Source organism: Hippocampus bargibanti, linkage group LG13 (genome assembly GCF_051943395.1).
Source record: "Hippocampus bargibanti isolate YZ-2025 linkage group LG13, ASM5194339v1, whole genome shotgun sequence".
Taxonomy (NCBI): domain Eukaryota; kingdom Metazoa; phylum Chordata; class Actinopteri; order Syngnathiformes; family Syngnathidae; genus Hippocampus; species Hippocampus bargibanti.
Window position 1 is genome coordinate 6,960,202 of NC_142746.1, and position 26,920 is coordinate 6,987,121.

The 26,920-nt window shown below is 39.6% G+C and overlaps 1 protein-coding gene across 3 annotated transcripts in view; it reads right to left on the reverse strand.

Moving 5' to 3' along the window:
* The window catches only part of rin2a (Ras and Rab interactor 2a), a 31,743-nt gene continuing 4,823 nt past the window's right edge, over positions 1–26,920 (reverse strand). Inside the window, exons 2-12 of one of the 3 annotated variants that reach the window (XM_089012849.1) lie at positions 26,369–26,452; positions 23,128–23,225; positions 22,086–22,296; positions 20,224–20,335; positions 19,745–19,817; positions 18,986–19,077; positions 10,664–12,259; positions 4,866–5,174; positions 4,274–4,405; positions 2,568–2,731; positions 2–2,231 (exon numbers count right to left, since the gene is read on the reverse strand). In XM_089012849.1, the coding sequence (XP_088868975.1) occupies positions 1,815–2,231; positions 2,568–2,731; positions 4,274–4,405; positions 4,866–5,174; positions 10,664–12,259; positions 18,986–19,077; positions 19,745–19,817; positions 20,224–20,335; positions 22,086–22,296; positions 23,128–23,225; positions 26,369–26,452 (3,288 nt within the window). In that variant the 3' untranslated portion in view covers positions 2–1,814. Of the gene's footprint in view, positions 2,232–2,567; positions 2,732–4,273; positions 4,406–4,865; positions 5,175–10,663; positions 12,260–18,985; positions 19,078–19,744; positions 19,818–20,223; positions 20,336–22,085; positions 22,297–23,127; positions 23,226–26,368; positions 26,453–26,920 lie in introns of all 3 variants that reach the window. The other 2 variants (XM_089012850.1, XM_089012851.1) reach the window with 2 other exon arrangements.

Consider the following 26,920-nt stretch of genomic DNA (forward strand, 5'->3'; position numbering starts at 1 on the left):
CAAACCGTGACAATTACACATACGCATCAGCGCTCTGCGCTGACACTCATTTCTTCTCATCACGGGCTCCTCCTTTGTGTTCTTTAACCCGCCGTGCATGTTTTTGGATTATAGGTGACAACTGGGGAGAGCATGAAAACTCCACACAGGAAGGCCGTAGCTGAAATTTAACCCACGACCTCTGCACTGTGAGGTCAATGCACAAACCAGGCTGCCATACTTTTTACTTTTAAATCATGTGAACGCAGCAAATGTGTCATGATATACTGTAACCACTTTCACCGAAACTATTTGTGCAAAATGATCTTTATTATAGCATTGAATGGCCACAAATGCTTGTCTAGCATATAACAAGTACTGTATTAGTATTACAGGAGAAAAACAATCTGTGAAAAAAGTCCCTGCACAGTTAAATATATTCAATTTAAAGGATTATTAATACATTTACAATTAGAAAAAAAACAATATAACATTGGAAAAAAAATGTCAACATTTTGATCCTGGAGATGCATGGTGCGCTACAAAAAAATTACCCATTAAACACAAGCACTCGGATTTCTTTCAGCATTTCTGACATATCACCTGCGATTAGCATTCCATCATAAATGTTCTTTTTAGGGGTAGGAATGTAAGTTGATTATTCATAGTAGTGGGAAAACATTACATTACATTTCAAGTAGACACACAGTACCAAGCATAACACTGAATGCAGCAATGTCTCTTTTGCTGTTTTCTCCTAATGTTTCTTCTTCTTCTTTCAAAACGATCGCCTCTTCACCAATATCCACTACGGCCTTTCACCAGCACCAAGCACACATAATTAATTGTAAAAAATTACTGGCTTTAAACAAGGCAAAAACAAACGTTTTACAAATAACATTTTTCAGTAGCAGAGTCTTTAGTAAATCTGCAAGAATGCCTCCATGACAGACATGTTTGATGAAGATCTTACTAAAATCAAGAATTATACAAAAAAAAAAGGTTACTGGCAGAATTTCCTGTATGACCATCATGACAATCTAAAAACAGTTTCAATATTTAGGAAATGCCCATCATTGCTTTTCAGACAAAAGTACAATTTCTTAACATTATTTGAAACCATTATATTCATCCAAGCCAGCATGAAAATGACATTTATGCGCAGCATATTCATTGTTATTGGTGATTTATACAGAAACTGACGGCTTTATACGGGAAGGTTGCTGGGGAAAAAAAAAATTTAAAAACAGAATCCCCACCCTGCCTCCCCCCCACCCTACTTTCCCTTGATTCAACACAAAGGTGCGTTATCATCCAGATTTGGGAGTGCAACTCAGCCACCGCTAGGTGTCTCTAATTCAATAACAACAGATGCCGTCAAAACAGTTGACCAGCAACCGTGTGAAAAAATGCAAACACATCAACTGAGAAGGTGCTATATGTGTTTCCAGTGAGTAACATAATATCGATGTTGTTATTTCCATCTGTTTACTAGATGCAACCTCAATCACGCCGGCGTTGTCGTCTGGTACATAAGTAGGATGAAATCACCAAAAAATTACGGATTACATTTCATGATTCAAAACAAAAAAATGTTGCCTGCTAAAGTTGGTTGACAGGAAACAAGCTAAAAGGAGCAAGGAAGACACTTTCACTTCCGTCACTGCTCCCTTCCTGCGTCTTGTCTGTCGGCTGGAACTTTCTAAAAGGAGAAGTTGGACTGCCACAAGGGCAGCGTTTTCATGACTTAGCAATATCGGACACGCCAGGTGTCAGTGAACCGCATCGATCCGGGATGCCGTCTAATTGTCGAGCCTCCCGATTGGCAATTGTCTTTAACGTGACAGTCTAAGGTCTGAATCGGAAGAGGATGCGGGTGGCTCGGGACTGAGGTCGTTCAGGATGGCTTCCCGTTCAGAGGTCAAAGTTCGGTCGTCGAGGCCGGGCGAAGAGTCAGGAGGGGTCGCCGGTGAGCTGCCGCGATTGGCCAAGCGGCGGTAAACAAAATGGAAGGGGGGCGCTTGCGGGCGGCTGTGGAGCTCCGCCTTGATCTTCTGAGGATGGGTGTCCGGCGCGAGCTGCTGGCTGTTGCCCTCCGTCAGCAGGAACAAGCCATAGCTGTCGGGGTCCGACACTTTGAACTTGATGGCGCATTGCTGGCACACCTCCTCAACGGTGGCGTAGGGCCGGACAGAGAGGGTCTTGGCGGTGCAGCCGCTACCTAAACCCTGCAGCGCCACCCGCAGGTAATTCTAGGAGATAAGAATGAATAAACAACTTGGCATTCATTTAAATGAATAAATACATCAATAAAATGTGTATTCAGCTTGATCAGCTAAAAATAAAAACACGCTAAAAACAACTGCTGTAAAATAGCTCTCGATGGTTTCAGCGACTGACTATTTTTTTCATGACTGCGTTAGATGAACAGTATCAGATTCTGATACAGTAATTGCATTATTTCCACAGTGGTTTGGATATTGATTATTTCATGACTTTAATGAGTTTCACGGTCCCCCAAATTGTTCCCTTTAGTTGTTTGTTTGTTGTTTTTAATTTTGTGTGGGGAGAAAAAAAACTAGTCTTACTTGGAAGTCGTCAAAGGATGGAGCAGAGTGCAAAGTGGTGCGGCGCAAGTGCCACTGGTGCAGTGTATTCCTGGTCTGGGAACTCAGCACCCTGGCTGCCTGCTCCTCCTGGAAGTTTCGGATCAGTGACATTGCCCCATATGCACTCGTCAAATAATAGCCACCTGAGAACACAGGATAAAAAATACTGTACAAACAGGCTTCTGAAGATGATACGGCTCTGGACTGCCCGTAAGTGGTTTCTCATCCCTCACACCACTGCTATCCTTCTCCACAGTCTCGTCACCTCCCGTATCGATGATTGTAACTCACTTCTTTTCGGGGTCAACCAAAAATGTCTCCATAAACTGCAACTAGTCCAAAATTCACTAAAAGCCCTTCCTTTCACCACATCACTCCTGTCTTCCAACAGCTCCATTGGCTCCCTGTTAAACTTTGTATTGATTTCAAGCTACTTCTGTTTACATTTAAAGCCAGCCATAACCTTGCCCTCCCCTATCTCTCTGACCTACTTCAAACCTCCGTTCCCTCTCGGGCCCTCAGATCCTCATCCTCCCTCGACCTCTGTATGCCCTCTGCCCATCTCACCACGATAGGGTGCAGAGCTTTCAGCCGCTCCGTTCCCAAACTCTGGAACTCACTTCCACCCAACATCCATAACATTGACTCCCTTCCTACTTTCAAATCTCACCTCAAAACCCACATATTTAAACTTGCTTCCATGGTCTAGTTTAATCTGCTGTTTTATTATTTATTGTTTTATTCATGATTTTATTGTTTTCTGAATTGTTTTTATTGTAAAGTGTCCTTGGGTGTTCAAAAGGTGCTTGTAAATTAAATGTGTGTCTACCCCAGTGCCAGGATTTTTGCCATTTTCACTCAAATTGCAAGACCCACAGAATATTGAGTTTTAGAACTACATAAATATTCAGCGTAAGACACCTTAGACTTTCTTCTTTCATCAGACAAAAAGAGTTAATTATAAGTTGTATGGGTCTGGAGTTATCTGAGCTTGACATGGGGGCTGCTGTACAAAATACAATACAATACATACATGTTGATTTATATAGCGCTTTAACAATAGCTGAAGCTGTAACAAAGCGCTAACATGGACAAAAGGCAAATGCTGCCTCCTCGTGGAAGGGAAAAACATTACCAGAGGACTGACCAGCGCGTCATCTGCATCCCCCCCAGGAAAAACTAAAACCCACACCAAAATTTTCAGCTCGTGTCTGATCCTTAAATCGACCAATAAATGTCCTGGTTCATTTGGAGCTGGTGTTTAAATGTACTAGTCGACAACTGAAATGAGTTGTCAACACTTTTAGTCGTCACCATCGTCAGTCATATTTCAACAAACAAGCGAGGAGTGCCAAATTTGCTGCCAAGTCTTCAACTGCCAATCTCATGAATACATTTAGATGTTTTTTAGCATTTAAACTGTGGGACTTGGGGTTTATGTTGTCGATACTTGCACAATAAACTGCAAATTGATGTTTCTGCAATTACTCATCAGTAAGAAAGTGAAAATGGAGGGAAACGTGAATATTTACTTTGCAAGACCAGCGACCATGTGCAGTTCCTAAAATATTGTTAGGTAGTCCTGAAATGTTGTTAATTTTAGAAATTTTAGGAAATCTTATTATTATTTTTAATGATATATTTAATAAATTGCTGTGGAACATCTTCATTTCAAATGGACACACCTTCTCCGTGAAGCAACGAGGGGTCCAGCAGCTCCATCATGTAAAGTATCTCAATGTCAAGTTGCGGCATGTCACATTGGGCTAACACATAGGTCAGCATCGGCAAGAAGTCATCGGCACCATACAGACGGCCTGAAACACACACACACACACACACACACACGCACACAGGTACAGTTCAGGTCCATTTACACATGAAATGTAGTCAAATATTGCACCTTTTGGACTCCTATTGGACTTTTCAAATCTCAAAGGCTGCAATATGAAAACGGCTTAATTTGAGGCAACCTGTGGCTTTTTTAACATGTTCCCACGAATTAACTTGGCACTGCAATATTTTCAAAATTGTACAACCCTACTGTGTTTTTTTTGGGTTGTCAGTTTGCACCACCTTGGCTATAAGGATCACCTGCCCAAACCCCCTACACATCTAGCATCACATAACATTTCTGATGTCGGACATATTAACATGTAGCCCAGTGAAAGGCCCATTTTTTATTTCTAGTTGTGTGGGTCATTGGGTCAGAACAGACAGACAACATTTTGCATCATATGACACTTAACGTGTCTGATTCTGGTCAAGTTGCTCTACCTGAATTGTCCTCCATGATGGTATAGATGTGTTTGCAAACCCTGAGCAGCATGGTGACCTTCTTTTCCGGAGAGTACAGCTTGCACATGGTGTGAAACTTGTACTTGATCTTCTCGATGGCTATCGGATCTGGTGGCACCGTGTCCTCCACACCCATTTCTTGCGGCTGCCGAGCTTTCGCCAAAGACATGTTGTCTTTCAGCTCCTGCCATTCTCCGCTGCGTACCTGGAACTCCTGCAGTGCTGCACTGATCATCGGTTTGAGAGGCTTCAGAACACACTTGTGCATGGCTTTCTCCAAGACGTGGTCTGAAAAGAGAAAAAAGGAGTGATATCGGAATACTCAGATTTCACAAAACATTATGATTGTCAACTAAAATTAAACTGCTTGCATTTTTCTCTGTGGGAACCTACTGAAATCTCATATATATGCAAGTTTGCACTATTTAAGAGAACAAACGCCGCCAAAGCCTTGTTTAATGGGAAAGTATGACAGTATACTTTGGATGGCATACTTATTGCATAAACATCTATAGCTATTTATTTTTCACGTAAATGTGAGACGTGTTTTCTCAGGTGTGATGTGTGATAGAAGAGTTTCAGCTAAAATGAAAGTAAAGGTGTATTAAACCGTGGAGAGACCAGCCATGATGTTTGGACTAGAGACATTGCGACTGAAGAAAAGACAGGAAGCAGACCTCGAGGTAGCAGATATGACGATGTTGAGATTTTCTTTGGGAGTGACCAGGTTGGATAGGATCAGGAATGAGTACATTAGAGGGACAACTCATATTAGAGGATTTGGAGAGAAAGTCAGAGAGGACAGACTGAGATGGTTTGGACATGTCCAGAGGAGAGAGAGTTAATATAATGGGAGAAGGAAGCTGAGTCTTTAACTGCCAGACAGGAGACCCAGTGGAAAACCAAAGAGGACGTTTATGGATGTTGTGAAAGACGACATGAAGGAAGCTGGTGTGAGAGAACAGGATGCACAAAGCAGGGTTAGATGGAGGACTGTCAGGTTCATCAAATAGACATTTACAAATGTAAAACAAAGAAGAGAGAATGAGCCTCTCTAGTGGTCTTTTCATCTCAAGAGAACTTTATTTGCCCGGTACAAGTTCTCAATCAGTAATTAGACAACTCCTTCACTCATTAGGTTCAGAGGCATCTGATGTCACACAATGTTCGCATCTGATAACACACAGTGTATGCGTTTGGTAAGGCACAGACATCGGAGACACACAGGCGTCTGTCTGCAAATGTGTCCTTGCATTCGCTACCCGCGCTCTTCAGACTCCTCTCCGGCGCATGTGAGCAATGTCCCTTATCCGTGGTTCGCACTCTGCAAACAAGTCGCCCATTTGAGGTTATATCAAAGTTGGCCCCTTCTAAATAACTCCATCCTGTACGCTCATGTGTCACAGGCAGTCAATCATTACAACAAGTATATTATGAATACATCATTATCACAGCAAATGAATAATAACTGCTAAAATAATTCTGACAAGGACACTGATTAACTGTAGCAATCCCTGAAGGGAAAACCCGAAACGCAAAGAAGAACATCAACATAACTCCTTATCAGTCCCGAGCACACAATTAGCCATAGTAGCAAGTCGAGACAGTCAAGGAGAGGTTGGGTCTCTACAGGATGTCTTTGCTGCTTATGACGTTGCGTGCAGAAGCCAACTTGAAGTTTAAATAATAAACACTGACTGCGTTGTTGCCGGAATAAGAACTCTTGCGAAGCCAAGAGTGCACACGAAATGCGGAAATGTGCCAACATCACGTTTTGTTTTTTTTTGCATCTCCTCTTGTGCAGTCTGACGAACACATGCCATGATATCATCCAGACAGGATGGAACCCAAACCGCAGCACTGCTGAATAAGAAGGAACGAGTGTGCCTGTGTGCATGCGTTGCTGACTCCACTCTCCAGAATAGGGTCAAGTCAGTTGTTTTATTTTCGAACTCGGCATGTGCAAAGACTAACTCTTACTCAGCAGGATTAATCATCCAAACACATCCATCCAACCAATCCATTCTTGTCACTATGAATCATTCACTTCCACCCAGATCATTTTACATCTTTAATTCCTTCTGTTGCTGGCTCAGCTCAAAAGAAAACTTTGCAGCTAGAGCACTTGCGAAAGACTGACACAAACAACACATTCGTACTTTCCCATTTAACTAGAAACAGAGGAACAGCTACGAGGAAGAGGTTTGTGTATTTAACAGCGTCAGAACATGTTTTTTTTCAAATGATTTTTACTAGGACACTGAAAAACATTCCTATTCTAAGAAAATACAAGTATGGTTTTAATTAGACTAAGAAAACACACAGTCAGTCAGGTTTGGATCTTCCAACATGATATAAACATCTTCTACACTACACTAATACAGGGTCAGAGACAGTCACGCAAAAACACTTCCTTTTTTAAAATCATGTCATCCCTGGCCCTCACGTTGTGGGGGTAACTGATTGACCACTAGTTCATGCTTAATCCTACTGTTGTCTTCGTCAGGTTTGGAAAACAAGCTAATATTTGTTTTTGCGTTTGTGTTTTTAAGTCAAAAGTGGAAAAGGTTTTCTGGATGTAATTACGCTTAGTCACAATTTTCTTTTTTTTCAAAGTCAAAAAGTCTAAGTCAACTTTATTGTCAAATATGCTAATATTTAATAATAATTATTTAATAATTTAATATGTAGAATATGTTCAATGACCTATATAATCAGTGATTCAAGAATTTTTGGGTTTATAAATATGGCACAGCACAGTCCATATCCCCGCAAATAGCGGCGGTCCACTGTAATTTGGCAAAAGCAAGTCAAGTTCAGAATGTTTAAAGTTGTACTTTGTCCTGAAAGCACAGAAGCAAATGACCTCCAATAAAATAACCAGAGAACCCTGGAAATAAATAGCGCATTTTACATGAACAATGAAGCGCATACATTTATTAAACTGTCCTTATCATCAAAGTAGCCATAGAGTTCAACACTTTCTGGTGGCAACAGCCTGAGCCTGGAAGAAATTCTTTCAGACATTCTACCACAGAAAATACATTGATGTTCAAAGACGGAAGTAAACACGTATCACAGTGACTCTTGTCAAGTGCACTGTTGCCAAGCTGTCCATGATTTGGACTTAAAAATAGCTCCGTGCAATCAGGAAGAGAGGCGTTGCTGGAATCTGTCACAACTCTCCTGATGCCTTACTTCCTGTTGAGGTGACGACCTCCATAAGAGTTTTTATTTCTACCTGCCCTTGGGTGAAACAAAACAATTCCGGCAAAAAGGAACAGCCAATCTGTCTTCCTTGAGTGGACAAATATGTACACAAAGATGTTTTAGTCTCAGCCACATTTTTAGGATTAGACGACAGACCAAGACCAAAGACAGGCAACCTTTTAGTGAATGATATTGTGAACATTTGACACACAAAACCACATGTGGGTAACAGAGCTGTTATTTGGATAATTCGAATTCGGCACAGATGGCAACAATATTCAATGTCTCTATTAACTATTATGTAGAATTCTCCCGGCTAACAGTGTTGCAAGGAGTTTGGCAATGTACTTTTTCTGTGGTAATGGTCTATTTTCACAGGATCAATCCGTAATATTTCTATAAAAACGTATTCATATTTTGATTTGTAACAGCAAACCATTTTTGGTATTTACGAACCAAGTTTCCATGCAGAAAATCTTCAGTCATGAAACGGGAAGTGGAACAGCCTCATGTTCTAATGACAAACACAGTATGTACAAATAAAATAATTATAACATTTTTATGTACATATTTATTTTTACATACAACGGGCAGTTAAAAGTGCAGCACAAATGTGATTTCTGTGTAAACTGAACGCAAGTGTATTAAACAAGGAGTTCCTTTCTAACCACACACTTCCACACCCTCTATCTCTCACTCAGACCCCAGCACACTTCTCACCCTCATCCAAAAAAGATCCATGGAATTCAAGCAAACTAGAAGCAAGCACAACTCTTCAATGGCTTAACTGTGCAACTGTTTTCCATGCCAAATGTGAGGTTAAACTCAGGCGTTATCGCATGGATGGTGCTGCTGCCATAGTGTTACACAGTTCAATTGAAAAATGTAACAAATCAATGTAAAGAAAAGGGGGGAAGTCGGATTTAATGCATACATTCTGAGATACTTGCATGGCAAATAAATCTAGCACAGCATCTGTTGTACCATTTAGGAAAAGAAAGAGTCACTAACAAAAAATGCCAAGTGAGAGTCACAGACTCCAGACTGCCAAAGAGCCAAAGGAGGAGGGGCTTGCTTGAAATGCACTCTCTGATTGGAACGAGTGTATGAAAGGACAGGAGGAGGAGGAGTACAATAACATGCCTTGGCAAACAGCATCTTGGATTCATCTGGGCCAGCTGGGGTTTGAGTGATGCCTGGTCACAACAAAATATTGTGCAACAATTCCACAAACAAAAACACCAGCGCTTCCAAGTATGTCACATGCATGTAAATAGGCAATTAAATCAGTCAGATTTATTATCGAGTCAGATTTATTTATTTTGCATATCAAAATTTAATAGCTTTCACTCAAGATTGAAATCAGAAGTGAAAAACTAAACTTTTGACTCAATTTCCTGATGGGTTGTTTTTTTTTGTCATCATGGCTGTTTTTGTTTCCTGAGTACGGTATATGGTAAAAAAATGTAAACCACCGAACATGGCAACACTTTATTGGATATATATATGTGGATATAACAGGATAAACATTGACTTTGTCCTCCTTAACAATTACGTTTTTACATTAATAACACTATATTCGTTTAAAAAAAGAAGCAACAAATTTACTCGATTTTATTTTGCCAAGTGACCGCACACCACTGAATAATTCTCAGCACTTAAAAAGTGTATTGCGATCCGGAAAATAGTATTTAATGCAACCACTTGATGAAAGAAAATTGAGCAAGTTCGATCCGCGTAACAAAAGAAAAAATGAGAAGCACTAGGGGAACAATTTTCAGTCAGTAATTTTAAATCTGTAAGCACTTGATAATGAAGACGAGGGAGGAACTGGAATAATAATCAATGAATCAATAGAGTTAATTTCATTGTTGAACAACCATCTTTTTAACTCATAGACAAAGTACTCAGACAAAGTAAGAATATTACGTGGCTGGAACCAGTAGATCCACAATATCTGATCTGAAGCCAACAACCAGACGTTTGTTTGTTGAAATTGAGCAGAGACAAGAGGGGAGCTTGCTTGAAATGCGCTCTCTGATTGGAGAGTTGATGCAAGGATAGAGGAGTAATGCCAAAAATTCAACAAAGCATTATTCTGCTCGACAAGTCAGAAACCGAGTAACATTCAGAGACCTTCTTCCATCCCATACAAATCACATAATTGGAAATTCCAATTGAAAATAAAGTCAAACCTCAATTTTTGACAATAATCTGTTATAGAAACCTGTTTGAAAACCAATTTAGTCGAAAACTGAAACATTTCCCATTATAATCAAGGTAATCAATGTTTGCTTTTTTTATCATGAATGAGCAATACAAACATGCCTGCTTGCTCACAATGGAATGCTACACAAGGAAGTGACGTATAAGGAGGTGGATGGGAGTGGAGTGTAGCATTCAGGTGCGCTCAGTTTGGTCGAGAACTGATTTTCCGTTGTAAACCAAGGCATTAAAAAAACATTTTTGGTCGAGAACTGAATTGGTCGAGAACCGAGAAGTTTGAAAATCGAGGTTTGACAGGTTTTTTTTATTTTGAGAGAATTATGACATATTCTCAAACTTACCTATTTGGTCTTCGGGTATGAGGCTCTCAATGGGCAAACCCAGTTCCGAGCTTTGCCGCAGATAACTCTTCATCTGTGTGATAAACTGTCGCAGAGTTTGAAGTAGTTCCAGTCCGGAAGCAAAGCTATGCCAAGTCGGGGTACCTGCCCCTTCGCCCATGTAGCTCAGGTAGTCCTGTACCAGGGAACCGAAGTAGGAGCCCTTATCTCTGGACAGCTCAACCAGTCTGCGAATGGCTCTCTTTTCAGGTGTCAACAGTGAGTTAAAAACTCCGCTCATCTTGCGCAGATGACCTCGCAGTGCTTTCTGGAGCACCAAAGCGCTGGCACTTGGCCGACGTCTTATCCTGTGCCCAGGCGGTATCATTGTCAAGTCCTGGTCTTGGTCCTGGTCGCTCTCCAGGCCGACGCCATAGTCAGGCTCCTCGTCATCTTCATCTTCCTCATCGTCATCATCTTCCTCCATGCTATAGTAAAGGAGATGAGAAGAGGGTAGTGAAAGAGGGAGGTGTGTGTTAAAATCATCCGCTGTTGGTGGACTTGGGTCATGGAGCTGAGGAAGGAAGAAAGCTGAGGACTGAGAGAAATCGAGGGAGTCTGAAGAATCTGTCGAAATGCTCATGTCGCTCAGACGCTGGCTAACCTCCTTGCATTCCTCTCCTGCTTCTCTTCCATCTCCTTCTCGGATCGCTGCTTCTCTGCTGTTAGTCACTGGGGAAGAATCTGCAAGATTGCTGCAGTGTTGGGGGCAAGCTTTGCTACTGTTCTGCTGAGATAGTTTGGCCTTAAGAAGGGCCTTTTGAATTGTCTGGTCTTCTAGTGCCAAGTGACATTGAGCATCCTCCTGGGAGGAAGATGGCGAGGATTTGCACCTCCTCGGCGAAACAGATAAAGACGTTAAAGAGATTGGGAGAGAGGGCCTGGGGATGGATATTGGGGAGCTAATGCTGAATCTCTTTGGTGGGGATGATGAAGGGCTGATGCTAAGTGAAGAACCAAGACGGGAGAAGAGGCTACTGCTCCGCTCCTTCTCTTCCACTTTCTCCTTGGGGACATTGATCCAGGAAATTTTTTCTGGCATACTGGACTGCTGGACAGGAAGGGCCAACTGCTGCGCTGCAAAGCGAGGTGGGGGTGGACGATTGGGTGGAGACCGTGACGGAGTGTCCTCTCCACTTTGTTTCTTTTGAACTTGTAGGTCTGTGTTGCTGGACAGACTATGAGATTTATTTTCATTTGACTGACCGCTGACAGTGAGATTGGAGTTGCAACGTGCGGGCCTGTTGCCACTAAAGTGTAGGGTATTTTTTCCTGAGCTTTGATTTTGACTCAGAGCAGAAGAATTTAATTCGGGATTCGGGTTACTTTTTGGTTGATGAATCTTAATGAAAAGTGGATTGAGGAAGCAGAGTGCCCCATTGGACTGGCAACAATCGAGCTCTGACGGAGTGCGTGTTTTAAGTTGAGGGCAGCCTGGGGTGGGCGCAACTGAGAGTGGTTGTTGGCCACGTGGAGGTGGTTTGTCAGAAGCTGTGGTTCCAAATAAAAAAGAGAAGGAACCCTTCCTCTTCTGGTACAATTCAGTGTCCCAGAAACCTGCATAATAACAAATGACATGAATTTAGTTGAGCAGATGATGGGGACATTTGAAGATGATTTGATAAAAATCATAATCTTTTTAATTGTCAAAAACTATGAAAACTACATAAGAATTAACGCATCATTTGGTAAGGTCAAAATCAGTGCCGGTATAATCATGTGAAAAACAATGAATATATTTTTTTATTCAACACAAATGTATGCTTTCAACTACACTGTACATATTTGACAGGGGGAATCAAAAGATTTGAAAAATGAATAAGACCGCCTCTAATTGATAAACCAAGGCATTTATGTCTCATCATAAAGGCTCTTTTGTGTCTGTAATCCAATTTTATGGGACATCACATTCGAGGTTAAACTTATAAAGCTTTGTGTGAGAAGATTTGAAATACAGGTATATCAAAGGCAACAAAATCAAACAACAAAAAAAGAACCAAAAGAAGGAACAACACAACCCTGATTTATTGATCCACATTTTCCTACATCTTTCAAGTCGTGAAATAAGCAAAATTCTGCCAACAAGAAATCCTCTGTAGTCACATCCGATTAAAGTCATTCAATCATTTATAAAATAATCCTCCCGATATGCAAGACTTTTTATTTCTCCATGATGCATGACTAATACCTATGTTCAGTGAGAATCAAAAGGTTTGCCTCCTTCATGACGACGGTGTGTGTTTTCAAATGAAAGATTCTGGGACAGATGTGGGAGAAGGGTGGAAAAAAAACGAGTCAAAGCCAAGGCACTTGGCTCTCGGCTTACAGATTCAGATCCAGAAACTAAGCATAAAGAAGATTAGACCTTCAGTGAAATAGGGTGGTAACACAACTTTATACTCATCATAAACTACAGCATGCTCTGTTTAATGGTCGAACAAACTATAATAGTTGATGACAGCCTCTTTGTAAATGATCTCATATTATCATTTAGTGCTTCTCCGCATGCAGGCACAAGCCAAATGAAGCAATTGAAGCATGCCTCTGGAATGCATATAAAAGCCTTAGAGGCATCAGTTTTCTGCTGACAAACTTAAAATCCAAGTTGAGATGTTGCAATATTGTTCCTATCCATGGAGAAACAAAAAAGCAAACTTTTTTTAAAGATCAGAAAAACATTATTTCTCAGCGATGACATACTCATCTGCATACAAAAAAAGATTTTTCGACATCAAGGTTTGCATCGTTTACTCTTTAAACAACAACAACAAAACGTTTGTGGGCCGAGATATGCATTTTGCCTCCGCTTTAACCTCACTCCATTTCCACCAAACCTGGAATGGCCTCAGATGGATTGACACGTTTCTAACACTTCAGTGAACCACCACAAAGCACTTCAGCCAATCTTAGCCTACCACTTAAACCCAGCCTGAACCACAGCTGCTCCTAATCGGAAGCATACAGGCATATCCTGAAAGGGAATCACAAACTGATAAACTTTCTACAATCCTGCCTGTGCCAAGCATGTAAAATGACCAAGATAAAGACTGATGTAAACAATAAAGCAGAAGTACCAATCACAGAGCAACTCCTGAATGGATGACAGCAATACTCACTGTGATGCCAAAGCTTAATGACAAACAGATGAAAGGTTTTTTTTGTCAGACCAGGTCCAAAATCTTAGGACCCTTTGACTGGTTAGTATGGTAATGTCGCCGTTATGCCTCTGCAAGCTGAAACTCCTCTGCCTTCAACTATGTACATCGCTTGTCAATATTTGTTATGACTCCCTCATGGAAATGTATGTGTGTGTGTGCGCGTGGGAGGGTTGTTAGCAAGTAGCTCCACCTCTCCCACTCCCTTCAGCAGTCATTCCCTGTAGTTCTTTCACTGACAGATGCCCAACCCCCGTTTGCTCTCCCACTCTACACTTGTTTACAATCCAGTCTTTTTTCTTCTTTGTTCTACTTTGTTTTTCATTGTGCATGTTTGATTTTCCTTTTTTTTTTTCTTATTCACTAAAATCAGACCTAGTTTGAAAAATATCTGAAGGAAGTTCGTCATTGAAGATGATTTAGAGTTGTATTGAAGAGGAGTTTGTATAAAATGACAAAAAGTATATAAATCCATATGCATATAAATATAAAATACACGTTTGAGTATTGGACTCAAACATGCTATTGTCTATTTTTATGAGATGTGGTTATGTATGTAGTTGTTTTTTTTCTTTTACCAAAATATTTACTGCATGGCTAAAGTGAACATCTTATTCAGAGTATATCTGGAATAATACAGTATGTACTTCTATTAAGTTTTGAGGGCAGTTTAGAACAATATAGACAAAACCAATGAAAAAAACTAGATTTTTGCCATGTCCTGCTTCATTCAGGCAAAGAGTGACTCACCAAAATATGTGTTTTTGTAAAAACCACCCACACTAGACTACAAAAGAACAGAAAAAGGATGCATAGAGAGAAAGGTGGTCCTTCACATCATAAATATCCTCTCCCAAAAACATAACAAAATAGTGCGACCAAAGCCACTAGACAAGCTCTAAGGATGAGCAGCATTTCCTTTTCAACACAGTATATCAAAGGTTGGATATTGGTGCCTTTTGACGAAACTTGACACCATTGTCCCAATGTTCTGGCATTCACCGTTTGCACAGGTGTTGGTGCAGCTTTGATAGTATCTCCAAAAAGGTGGAATATTGTTCGGTGATTTAGTCTCATTCAGTATCGGTTAAATTGAACAGGCTATCTGAAAGGGGATATTTTTAATCAAAGGAGTCAGATTAGGCTTTGGAGTCTTGGTGGAAGTTTGCACTCTACGTTTGGTGATACAATTGCATGAAATGCAAATTGTACACTTCAAAGCCCCAGAAGATCACAGATCTAGAGCCACGGTCGCTTATTAAATATACAGCGAACGTTTCAGTACAGCGTAGTCTTGTTCTGCCCCAGACTCACTTAGTCTGACCTGGCCTATGTTACTTCTCTATTATGAACAGCCATCAATCACTTGGGCAGGAATTAAGTTGGGAATCAAATGAACGACATTAGCTTTCATTACACACTTGCAGACTGAGGGTTTCTCCCAACAAGAATTCAAAATTGGCCGAATCTTGGCCACTGGTTTTGCGGTGATTCAAAATAGGAATACCAGTTGCATGACGTGACGATGTTTGATTAAATTGAGATGTTTGAGGCATTTATTTTTTGAAGGAGTGAGGGGGGGCCAAAGCGGTGCACCTGATTATAGGTCCTAAAGAGGAAAGTGTGGATATTTAATGGACAGGCCTTATTCGAATTCACGTGAATGGAACCAGCAAAGTTTGCACCGCTTGCATTTATTTCCACGAGCTTCACAATGTAATTCATAAGTACCTATGATGAAATTGCAAATATGGTTTTGCAGAAACTGCTAGTAATGATACAATGGAAAATAGACAAGATGCAATATACGAACAAAAAAACGTGACATAAATGTCCCAATTATTTCCCTATTTATGTCAACTTCCCTATACAAGCCTCTATCCATTAGCTAAGTGTGAATCAATCAATGTTTTGAATAATTTACAAATAGATTACGCTGAATGTTTTTCAGCCACTGTTTGTACAGACAAGTTGACAAAGCTATTTAAGACATTATGACAACTACAGGCCATATTATCAAAGTGCAACAACAGTGGGGAACCATTCCATTGAACACAAAGATGGTTGATTTTTGTCTTCCTTTTTTCCGCCAGCTGGAAAAACTGTGGGTGAGCCCACGTTGATGGTCTTGCATGTTGTGCATGTTTGTATGTTCCATAAATTCAGCGTATGAGCCACCTATTTTGTATATAGCTTAGTGCACAGCAGTCCAACCTCCTGGGATAATTATTGTAAATTATGGCATTGTAAATAAGACAATGAAGACATATGATGCCTTCAGTGACTTGTTGCCATAGCCTCGATTTATATCACATTAGTATGGATTGACCCTATTTTAGAAATGCTTATTGTACATATTTGGGTTTTAATTATAAAAAAACAGACTTCTGCTTTTAAGGTGGCAATACAATACTACCACTCTTTTTTCTGATGAAATAAGAGAGTCTAAGGTTTCTAAAACTCAATATTATGTGGGTCCTGCAATTACAGTGAAAATGACAAAAACCCGGGCACTGGAGTGGACACATTTTTGCACATCGTCTGAACATAAACACATTTCCTACATCACACACACTTTGTATAATCAGTATGTGTATGCATGTATACACTATAAGCACAGTGATTTTAAACCACTGTGCTGCGGCACACTAGATCATCAAGTGTGCCGTGATAAATTATCCAATGTCACTGCATTGTCATCAAATGGTGAGTCTAGTTTTGCTTTGCTTGAATGCTGCTGTGCTGCTGACCATTTTGTGTTTGGAAGCCTTTTCCTGAGCATCTTCATCTTTATTAAGTTCATCGAGTTGCTTGTTCTGTAGCGACAAGGGGACATAAGCCTGTGTCTTCTTGTGCCGGTCCCAAACCCGGAAAAATACAGAGGGTTGTGTCAGGAAGGGCATCTGACGGAAAAGCTTGGCCAAAACAAATATGCGAATCAAACCTCGGAAGATGGAGGACACTGATTCGCTGTGGCGACCCCTTAAAGGGAAAAGCCGAAAAGAAAAGAAGTCTGGCAGTGAATAAATTAATCATGAGAAATGCATTTATAATGATCAGCTAATATGATGATCATTGATGAGACGTGAACATCAGTTTGATTGTTTTTATCCCCTGACACAAAATTGACAATGGTGTCACCTTACCAAAAGACACTGTGCGAAGAGGGGGAAGGTGAAGAAAAAAAAATGTGCCCTTTCAATCCATAAAAACCTCATTGAAGTAAGGGTGGGATGACGTGCGTCACACTGGACACCTAAATAAGCTGGCAGCAAGAGGAAGTCTGGCAGATTTAATTCTGAGCTGAGTCATAACCAGAGAGCTTGAATAGACAGAAAGGTCACTCTTGTGGTGTTACGTTCCATGCAGCACTTTCTGCGTCACAGGGTGGCCTTTGTCAGTGGCAGCGTATAAACTAAAATAACATATCTGACCATTTCAAAAGTGTACAGTGTTTCTTCATGGTCTGCTAATAAATACATTTTATAGAAAACAAGCCAGATATTTATTGGCATAGAATAATTATATAGATAGACTGTATCCATCCATTTTCAACACTGCTTATCTGAAGTGGGTAATTTTGTTGATGTTATTTTCAATGTAAATTAAATTTTTAAAGGATGAAAAAGACTTTCCAAAGTGAGAGGCAACTCCGTGTTTTCATTGCAAACACCATTCACACTGCGATGTGTAAATATTTAGATTTGTCGACACAAATAGAAGTTTTTAGTGGACTATATAGGAACAGAGACTTCAGAAAGGTAGGTGAGTGCCTAAAATGATTGAGGTCCAAAATCTGTGACCGGTCTTGTGTGACAAGGGTCTCCTTGACTGACTGATGTGCCAACGTGCTGCTTATACAGAAGAAAGAAAAATGAAACTGAGGACAACATTGCAGATGTTAATGTCAGAAGGGGATGCTAAAGGCATAACCGCTAGTCGGTGTAAAAGTGCCGGTACATGTATTGTGCAAAAAGACATGCCAAAAATGGCACCAATGAACACACTTACTTATGAAGGATTATTTCAAATTATCAAAGTAAAAAAAAGTGAGCTTTACTGTAAAATATGCTACTATAAATAATAATAATAATAATTTCTTTAGTTAAGCCTCTGCCATGGTATTTTGCTTTTCTCAATATGTCATGACAATAATGTTGTGATTTGCGTCTTCAACAATATAATGATGTGCATCTTCAATAATGTCATGATGTGTGTCTTCCGCCATATTTACTTAGACTGTATAACCTTCTGATACGCAGAGTGAACCAAGTTGATTCTTGGAGCCATCTGTTAACCTTGATGCACTGCATACTGGAGAATTTGTGAAGACAGACTGATAAAAGCTAGGAATTGTTTTGTAAGAATGCCGCCTCGGTGTCGCGCCATAGTCTTGATACCGCCCTTCTGATATAATAAATATGTTGTGTGTCCATGATGTGAACACACTCGTGATCATGCAGCCATTGTCTGTAAATCATGTGTGTCCGGAATATTCTGCAAATAAACCCTTCGAAGGTACTGTTCATCGACTCCAGCTTTTATTTGGATTAACAAAATACTCATCATCCGATATTAATGAACACGCGGAGGAGAGAAGGCCACTCTCCTCCAACACTTACAAGGTCAACTTAATCTCCAAGGTATATATTACGTGGAGAATCGAAGACCCGTGATAGAATTCAAGGTCAACTAATTAAATTGTGCTTGGTGGTTTCAATTTGAAAAATTGGTGCCATATATTCAGCCGGGCAAGTACGACTGTGGCGCAGCAACATCCAACAGATTAAAACGAAAAGATGGCTCATCTCATCCAATTAAATTCCACAAAGGAGAAACACAAGTTCTACATAGCTCCAGCCTATACAGAAGACTGACGCACACTGAATTTCAATATCTCCACTGGCAGGTGATGTAAATTTGCAGACCACCCAACACAAACGCTAGTTTTTTTATGCAGGGTGCTGCAAATTCAACAGCTATGAAAATAGAGCCCTAAGGGTTCAAAAGAGGACAATCATGCAAAATGACACTTGATATTTAATATAATCATGGTCCTTTGCACCATTTAATAACAATAAATGACATTTTAAGCGCCTTTTATCGTATGAAATAAAAGCAAACAAACCTGCACCAAGTTTAGCAACTTCAGCAAGATCGGCACGGGTTTTAGCTGTAGCGATGGCTTCTGGAAGCTTCAAGGTGAAGGGAAGCACATCTCTGGAAAAAAAGGCAACAAAACCAGAATGAAAAGGAGCAAAACAACAAGACAGAAAAGAATAATCAAGTTGGAGCAAGAAAATTGGATGAGTCACTATTCTTCGAAAGACTTGATTTTGGCAGACCAATTTATTTCAACCACATATTCAGGGATGAAAATACCCAAGCACTCGCAAATACTGCAATTTTTTTTCGAAACACATTTTCAAACCCACAGGAATGAAAGTTTAAAATTGTCTGCACTGAATCTCAGAAAACATCATGTGTTTTGATTTGAATATCGAAATAATAAAGTAATTAATTCATTTTCCAAACAACAACACTAGGATTGTGGACATGTTGGAGCCTATCCCAGCTGTCTGAATGAAACAAACTCAATGACAAACAACGCTCTTATGCAAGTGGAATCCAAGATTCACGATGCTCGGAAATAAAACATTCAAATCCTTCAAATGTTTGGTTGGTGTCAGACGTGAATAATATTACTACAATAATTGATAACGTTTCTGATCAAGGGTGCTCTGATATTTTAGGAGGGTAGTATACAATGTTTCAATGCCAGTGTTGCCATTTGTAACAAGAAAGTAATATTTAAAGTTAAATATTAATGTTTTTTTTTCAATAGCCCAGAAAGAGGAACATGAGTGATTGTCAAGAATTGGCATACCTGCTGATGCAGCAGAAAGCCACAAGACGAAACAGATCTGCAAAGCTCAGGCCGGATCCTTCCAACGTGAAAGCTGGAGGACACAAATAGCACAACTTGATAAAAAAAAATAAAACTAAAATAAAATAAAAGGCATTAAAATGCAATCAAGCTTTCATTTTTTCATTACGATCCAAAGACGTTTCTCAGCAATTTGTGACCGAACAAGTAAGCCATTTCCATAAAATTAGGATCATATTAAGGTTTTCTGTTTCATGAGTATTCAACTAGACAAAAAGCAAAAACCTGGACGTGACTGTGCTGTTGTTTATTTAAGTTCAATGATGCTTTCAGCACCATTGTGAGGTAAACAGGAGGGCACAGAAAAATCAGTCAATACTGTGTAGACTGACACACCATACACAACACACAACGTGTATTATTCTGCTGATGCCACATTTAAAAAGGGAAAGTCCTGCTTCAAAAGTGTCTAAACTTACTGTACTGGCTTTCCATGACGACAAAGTCTTTCACGGTAACTGGGGAATTCTTGTCCATTCGTAAAGATATCACCTTTTTCTGCAGGCTTGAAGACTTCCTCACGAGAAATGTCTACAGGCCAGGGGAAGAAATATCCAATCAGAAGACAATGAAATAAAGGTTGGAGACTGTGTTTTTGTAATGCATTTCAAATTAAGACTTCAGCAAGATAATATTCAGTTTTGATTGAAGCTGCCAGCGGAGAATTGTTTGTTCAATGTGGACTTGTGTGCTATAATTGTCCCTTTGAACCCTATTTTCAAGCGTGTAAGCACCCAACAGCCTTGATTTTCTTCAAAAGATGACCACACGTCTTATATGCAGGTACGCCTTATATGTGAAGTAATATTGCGCCACAACAGGTCTCGCAACTACTGTCAGCGACCACCAACTCAATTTCCCCCTGTTGAAGAAGAGTGGTGGGTAACCCCAGCCTCTACTGTAGCGCCTTAAATTGTGGTGTCCCCTATATTTGGAAAACTTTTTGTATATTTATGTATTATATTTGGAAAACTTTTTTCATTCATTAAAGTTGCGCCTTATAGTCCGGTGCCCCTTTTATAGTACAGTAAAGTCTCGTTATATCGATATTCAAGGGAGTCCGAAAAAATATCGATATAACCGGGACTATCGATATATCCGACCCTGTTTGCATGTAATTTTCTCCGTGCGTGCATAGAAATAGTATCGATATAACCGGGACTATCGATATATCCGATATCGATATAACGAGACTTTACTGTATCTGAAAAAAGTTTTAAAATACACCATTCATTGGGGGGGTGCCTTATACACCGGAAAATACGGTACTTCAAGTTGTGTCAAACATAATGCTAACATTCATGTGCGCTCTGTGCCTACATTCATCAAAACATGGTATGATGATTAATATTACATCCGTCAATTATTAACTTAAACAGAAAAAAAATCCTTCTGCCTGCCATTTTTCCTGGTATCGCCACTTGCAGCCGTCATCTCCAAGAGTTCAGGTAACGACCGTTACAGCTTACCTGCTTTCTGGCTTTGGTCATGTGACATTCCCACGCTGAGCCCTTATATTATGTTCAGAATATGAAATATCATTACACTCTGCTTGTCTCACGCACATTCATACACTGAGGTGAAGAAGCACTGTTATTGTCTGGATATTATATTATATTATATATCGATATTTTTTCCGACTCCCGAGAATATCGATATAACGAGACTTTACTGTATTATAATGTGTGTGTGTGTGTGTGTGTGTGTGTGTGTGTGTGTGTGTGTGTGTGTGTGTGTGTGTGTGTGTGTGTGTGTGTGTGTGTGTGTGTGTGTGTGTGTGTGTGTATTTCGGAGGTTTTTGTAATGACACAGTTTTTGTTGAACTGAAATGATTTAAATACCGTATTTTCCGGTGTATAAGGTGCACCCACCCAAAAGGTATCTTCAAACTTTTTTCCATATATAAGGCGCACCAGACTATACGGTGCGCCTTCAATGAAAGAACAAAAAAATCCAAATATAATATAGAAATGTATATAAAAAAGTTTGCCAAATGTAAGGCACACCACATTATAAGGTGCTACAGTAGAGGCTGGGGTTACGCACTACTGTACTTCTTCTCAAGGGGGAAATGGAGTCGGTGCTTCCTGACAATAGTTGTGAGACCTGTTGTGACTCAAGATTACTTCACATGTCAGGCGCACCTGCAGGCGAGGGTTATCTTTTGAAGAAAATCAAGACTTTTAGGTGCACCTTAGAGTCTGGAAATTAGGGTAAGTGCTCTCTTAATAACATGGAGTTGAACTAAATTGAGATATATTAGAATCAACTGTTTCCTTACTCCAGGTGCTTGGTTCTGTAGTATTTGTATGGCATTTTGATGACTGAGCTCAAGTTGGAGCCACACAGGATGCGTGTTGATTAATTTGTTCAAAATACTGAGTCGCCGAGAGAGAGAGTCATATCCGGAATCTCTGACTCCAGTCAGTCCAGTCCCCATGTTAGCACAGGGAGATGCTCGTAGGAAGAGATCCCCCACTTCTTCACCCAGCCTGAAAAACAGACCATAAAAAACTGAGATACAGAAGGATGTTAGTATAACATCCAGAAAGCACATAAGGGGCGTGGAGCGCAAGATTAAAATGAATCGTGGCTGAGCAAGCAGCCAAGGTATCGTCTGAGCACAAAAAGATAAAAATGTCAAAATAGGTTTCAGACGGTATGAAAGTATCAGGGAGGTTAGATAATTAAAAAAAATACATATATACCTTTTAAATCATCTTGTTTCTTGGAAATTGATGTAAAATGATAAATGGAAAACATTTAATGTATCATTTTGGTTTGTTGTTGTCATTTGTTTGGGAATTCATTTCAGTTTAATTCTCACTTACCAAAAGCCTTAATTGATAACCAATGTCTACTTTATCACTGGTGAACAAGTGCACAATGTAAATAAAAGCATACTTTACAGATAAAATGCTACAAATGGATCGTTTGCCTAATTTCAAAATCGGGCTACATTTTTTTTACATATTGAAATCCTACATACACCATGATACAATCGTTTTTTTCTGCAAAAAAAGAAAGGATCAAAATGAAATGTTTTGAAAATACAAACTGAATCTTTAACCAGTCTTGGATGACAAGGTTTAATCATATTTCTGAGTATTTCTTTCACTTATGATACACCCTTTTTCAAAATTTAAAACACGCCAGTCAGATTACCTTTGAACTGTGACCAGGTGATCTGTTACTTCTTCCTTTTCATGAAAAAAAAATCTCTCAATTGTGCTCTCTGCTTTGTGCTAGTGCACTGTGTCAGATCAACTTGGTACACTACACAGCAACAGACGATCTCGGAAGGGACACAAAGCAGAGCTCACCCATGCTTTGAATCCATCTTGTGGTCTTCTGCTGGCTCAGGACTTTTTCCCATCTCCTTTTTCAAAGTGCCAATTTCCAACGCAAAGGACTCAATCAACTGCCAAGAAACCCCACCCAAAAAATCAGCACATTCATGGCAAGAAGTGCAAAGATGAGGATAATGGCTAAACAAAGGCATGGCACGCATAGATGTGGAAACAGTTGATCAAACGTATTGTATTGGATGGCATTGGACTGAATGTAATACCTTTATTCATCTCGCAGTGAAGAAATTTACATTTCACAGCAGCAAAGTTATGAAAGGAAGAGGAAAGGAAAGAAAGAAGTAGAAAAACATAATACGGCAGCTGCTGGAAAGGCAGCCACTCTCGCGACGCCATCTTGAAGTAAAAAAAAATGAAGAAAAAAAAACTAAATAACAAATAATATGACAACACAAAGACACAGAGAGTCATTCATTCTTCAGCACTTGCTGTACCCTCTTTGTGACATGAATCAGTTCTAGATGAAAGAGGAGAGGATCAGTGTCCTTTTCAGCAGTGGATCAGGGGCGTCATGGTGGAATGTGCATGTCTACTACAAGCTCAATGTTGAAAGCAAACACGCAGCTGTAGCATCCATTGATGAAAAGAGATTGTCTCACATCTCCTGTCCACATAAATCCGCTTCAATTCCGCGACAGTTCCACATACGCATTGGCACCCTGCGCTGACGCTCCTTTCTTCTTATCACAGGATGCAATGAAGAAAAGTACCTAGAATAATCGTCTTTGTCTTCCTTTCAATTTTTATGGGGAAGTCAAATTAGATCACGAAATTAAGAAATAATCTTGAATATATCATGGCAAATATTGAGTACATAGTTCAATTTCGCTACGGCAAACCATTGCCAGCGTGGACTTTTCTGAGGGTGGAGAATCATGACGGAAGCAGCAAGTGTGGGCAGATTGGCAGTTGTGAAATTCAGGCCACCTTTTGAATTCAATTCCACAAAAAAAATGATCCAGCATAGTTTTTTAATTTGTTTAAGATTTTTTTTAAAAAGGTCCGAAATTCCCATGTAAAGGGTATGCAGTTATTCAAATGGTGTACCGTGCATAGTCACATGATCATTTTTTCCTCATACTGTATACTACACTGTCAGCGACTGTATTTATTGGTAGCTCTTAGGCCTTGATGTGACCACACGTGACCACAGTGAGCAAAACGGTGGTTTTAACATTAGGCAACATATCCACATGAAAGCTAATACCATACATCAAATGGACCTGGCACCCAGAACCCAAAAGAAAAGCAAACTATTCCGCCAATTTAGCAGACATTCACAAATCAAGAGCAAATGAATGTTCACTCAGATTAATGGAGCAATGTAAACAAGTATTCAGGGGCATTCTTGTCATAAAGGAGTGAGTAAATACAGCTGGTGAGGAATGACTCAAAAGTGACACTTTAGTACTTTTTTTCCTTAAAAGTACGGAAAGGTTACTTGTTATCATTCATTCATTCATTTTCCAATCTGCTTATTCTCACATGGTTGGCGGGGGTTGCTGGAGCCTATCCTAGCTGTTTTCGGTCGGTCGGCGGGGGACACCCTGAACCAGTTGGCAGCTCATCGCAGGGCACACAGAGAAGAACAATCATTGTCACTCACACCCAAGGACAATTTAGAGTTGTCAATCAGCCTGCCATGTTTGTTTTTCAGCATCAGTTTTAAAACCAGAAAGCCTTTAATAGTCCCACAATTGGGAAATTAGCAATCTACAGCAGATAGACTGAAAGGGGTGGGGGTGGCGGAGTTGAAAAGAGAAGCAAAGTATTGCATTTTGATTGTGGGAGGAAACTGGAGGCCCGGATTTGTTGTCATATTCTTGAAAATAAAATTCTAATTAATGTGGCTGGTAAACATTTGAAATTGGGCCTTAGATCCTGGCCATGAAATACAAATGAGTGTATCTTTTAAGTACAGTATTGGTGTTCTTTGTTTTTAAACGTGAGGTTCTAAGGGTTTTGATGTATGTTTAAAAGAAACACTTTAAATTGGTGTGTTGTGTGTTAGGAATACATTTACTTATGTTATTAATTAGGTATAGCTCTATTGTATGTTTGTACGTATATATCGATATATATCTATAGAGAGGGGCGGTTGTAACGAATACATAACACAGGAGCTTAATGGTAATCCTCTAAGGAAAAAGGAAAATGTGACAACCAACATTTGGAGCGGATGTGACACAGAGAACACTGCACACAACCCTTTTATCTTTCGTTTTAGAGGAATCTTGCATTTTGTTATATGTTTAGCCTGAAAAAGAACATTTTCTGTGTGATACCTGATGTACTTTGTTTCATTTCCTCATTATCTTTCTACTGGGCTACCGATTATCACCATGAATAACAAAACAATCAATTCAGCTGTGAGGAAATTCAAATTTTAAGTAATCACACTGACAGTCATAACAACAAAAAGTTAACAACGTAAAATTGGATATTATTCAGAATTTCTCAGTATTCCAATGTAAATGTTGTTCCTCTGTAGACGCCACCATTTTTTTAATGACAAACATTGGATTTCAGTTAAATCCATTTAAAACTTACCTCAATACATATATCATTTCACACAGTTCACTTTTGTTTTTACACTGCAGTTTGATATTACACTCCACTCTGCAATGAAAGAGTCTTGAAGAATGGAACAGTATCATTCAGATTTGTTGGAACAGAATCAGGTTACTCACATACAAGCAGTTGGGTTCTCCTTTTTTTCTTTACTTTCTTGTGAATGCCCAGTTTGAATGCACAGATTATAATTTAAACATATCTCTGATCAATTAAAACATATGCATGTAAGAGGAATCTGGTTTGAAATGGAGTAGTTTGGGCTTGTGAACCCAACTTTCACTTTTAATTTGAAAAAAGTGAGGTCTTTACATGCAATTGAAAACTGTTTACATTGATTTCAAGTGACATTTTGTTTACTTTTATGATACATGTAAACATACTGAAGGTAATTGTTTAGAATCGAGTAAGACCTATGAAGTTCAAATGGTTTAACCTAAAGTCACTGGGAGAACATTTCACAATTGGCTAGAGAGAAAAAAAATAATCCAGGAAACATTTGAGTGGATCAAACCACAAAAAGCAAATATGCGGCCCACAGGAAAAACAGGCAAGAAACAGACTACCAAGTTGGGCTCCAACTCACATCCCCTTTGAAAAATATTTGTAATGCTGTGACGTGTACCTTGAAGAAACTGCTTTTCCTCTCCTGTTTATGGGATTGGTGAATGTTTTGGGTGGACATCTCGTTGGACCTCCTGGACATTTCCTTGGGGGCAAAAATTACAATTAAAGCACAACAACCACTGCTGGGAATGTCAGTCCATTTTACCAGTTCGTCACTCTCCAGTGGCCGTGCCAACAGTCCATCATCATCATCATCACCACCTCGTCATTATTTCAAGCCGTCCAAATCTGTCTTGGTCAGTCCATTGCTGCGTCATCATTATTTTAAATGTACTACAGTCACTAATTTACAGTTATGTTCACAATTTTGAGACGCGTAGATGTTCTTCTTCAACAGCATCAAGAACGTATGATTTACTACATTACCCATATTCACATAACAAACCAGGTATCTACTCCGGTAAAAAAAATATGCCTTGTACTGTATGTACTGATGAGACAAATCGTTTTATGGCTCATCCTTTACGTAGCACCTAAAAGCAAAACATAGATATTTCATGTCATTTATGAATCTGTCCAACATTCCAGCTGAAATCTGAAAAAAACGTCG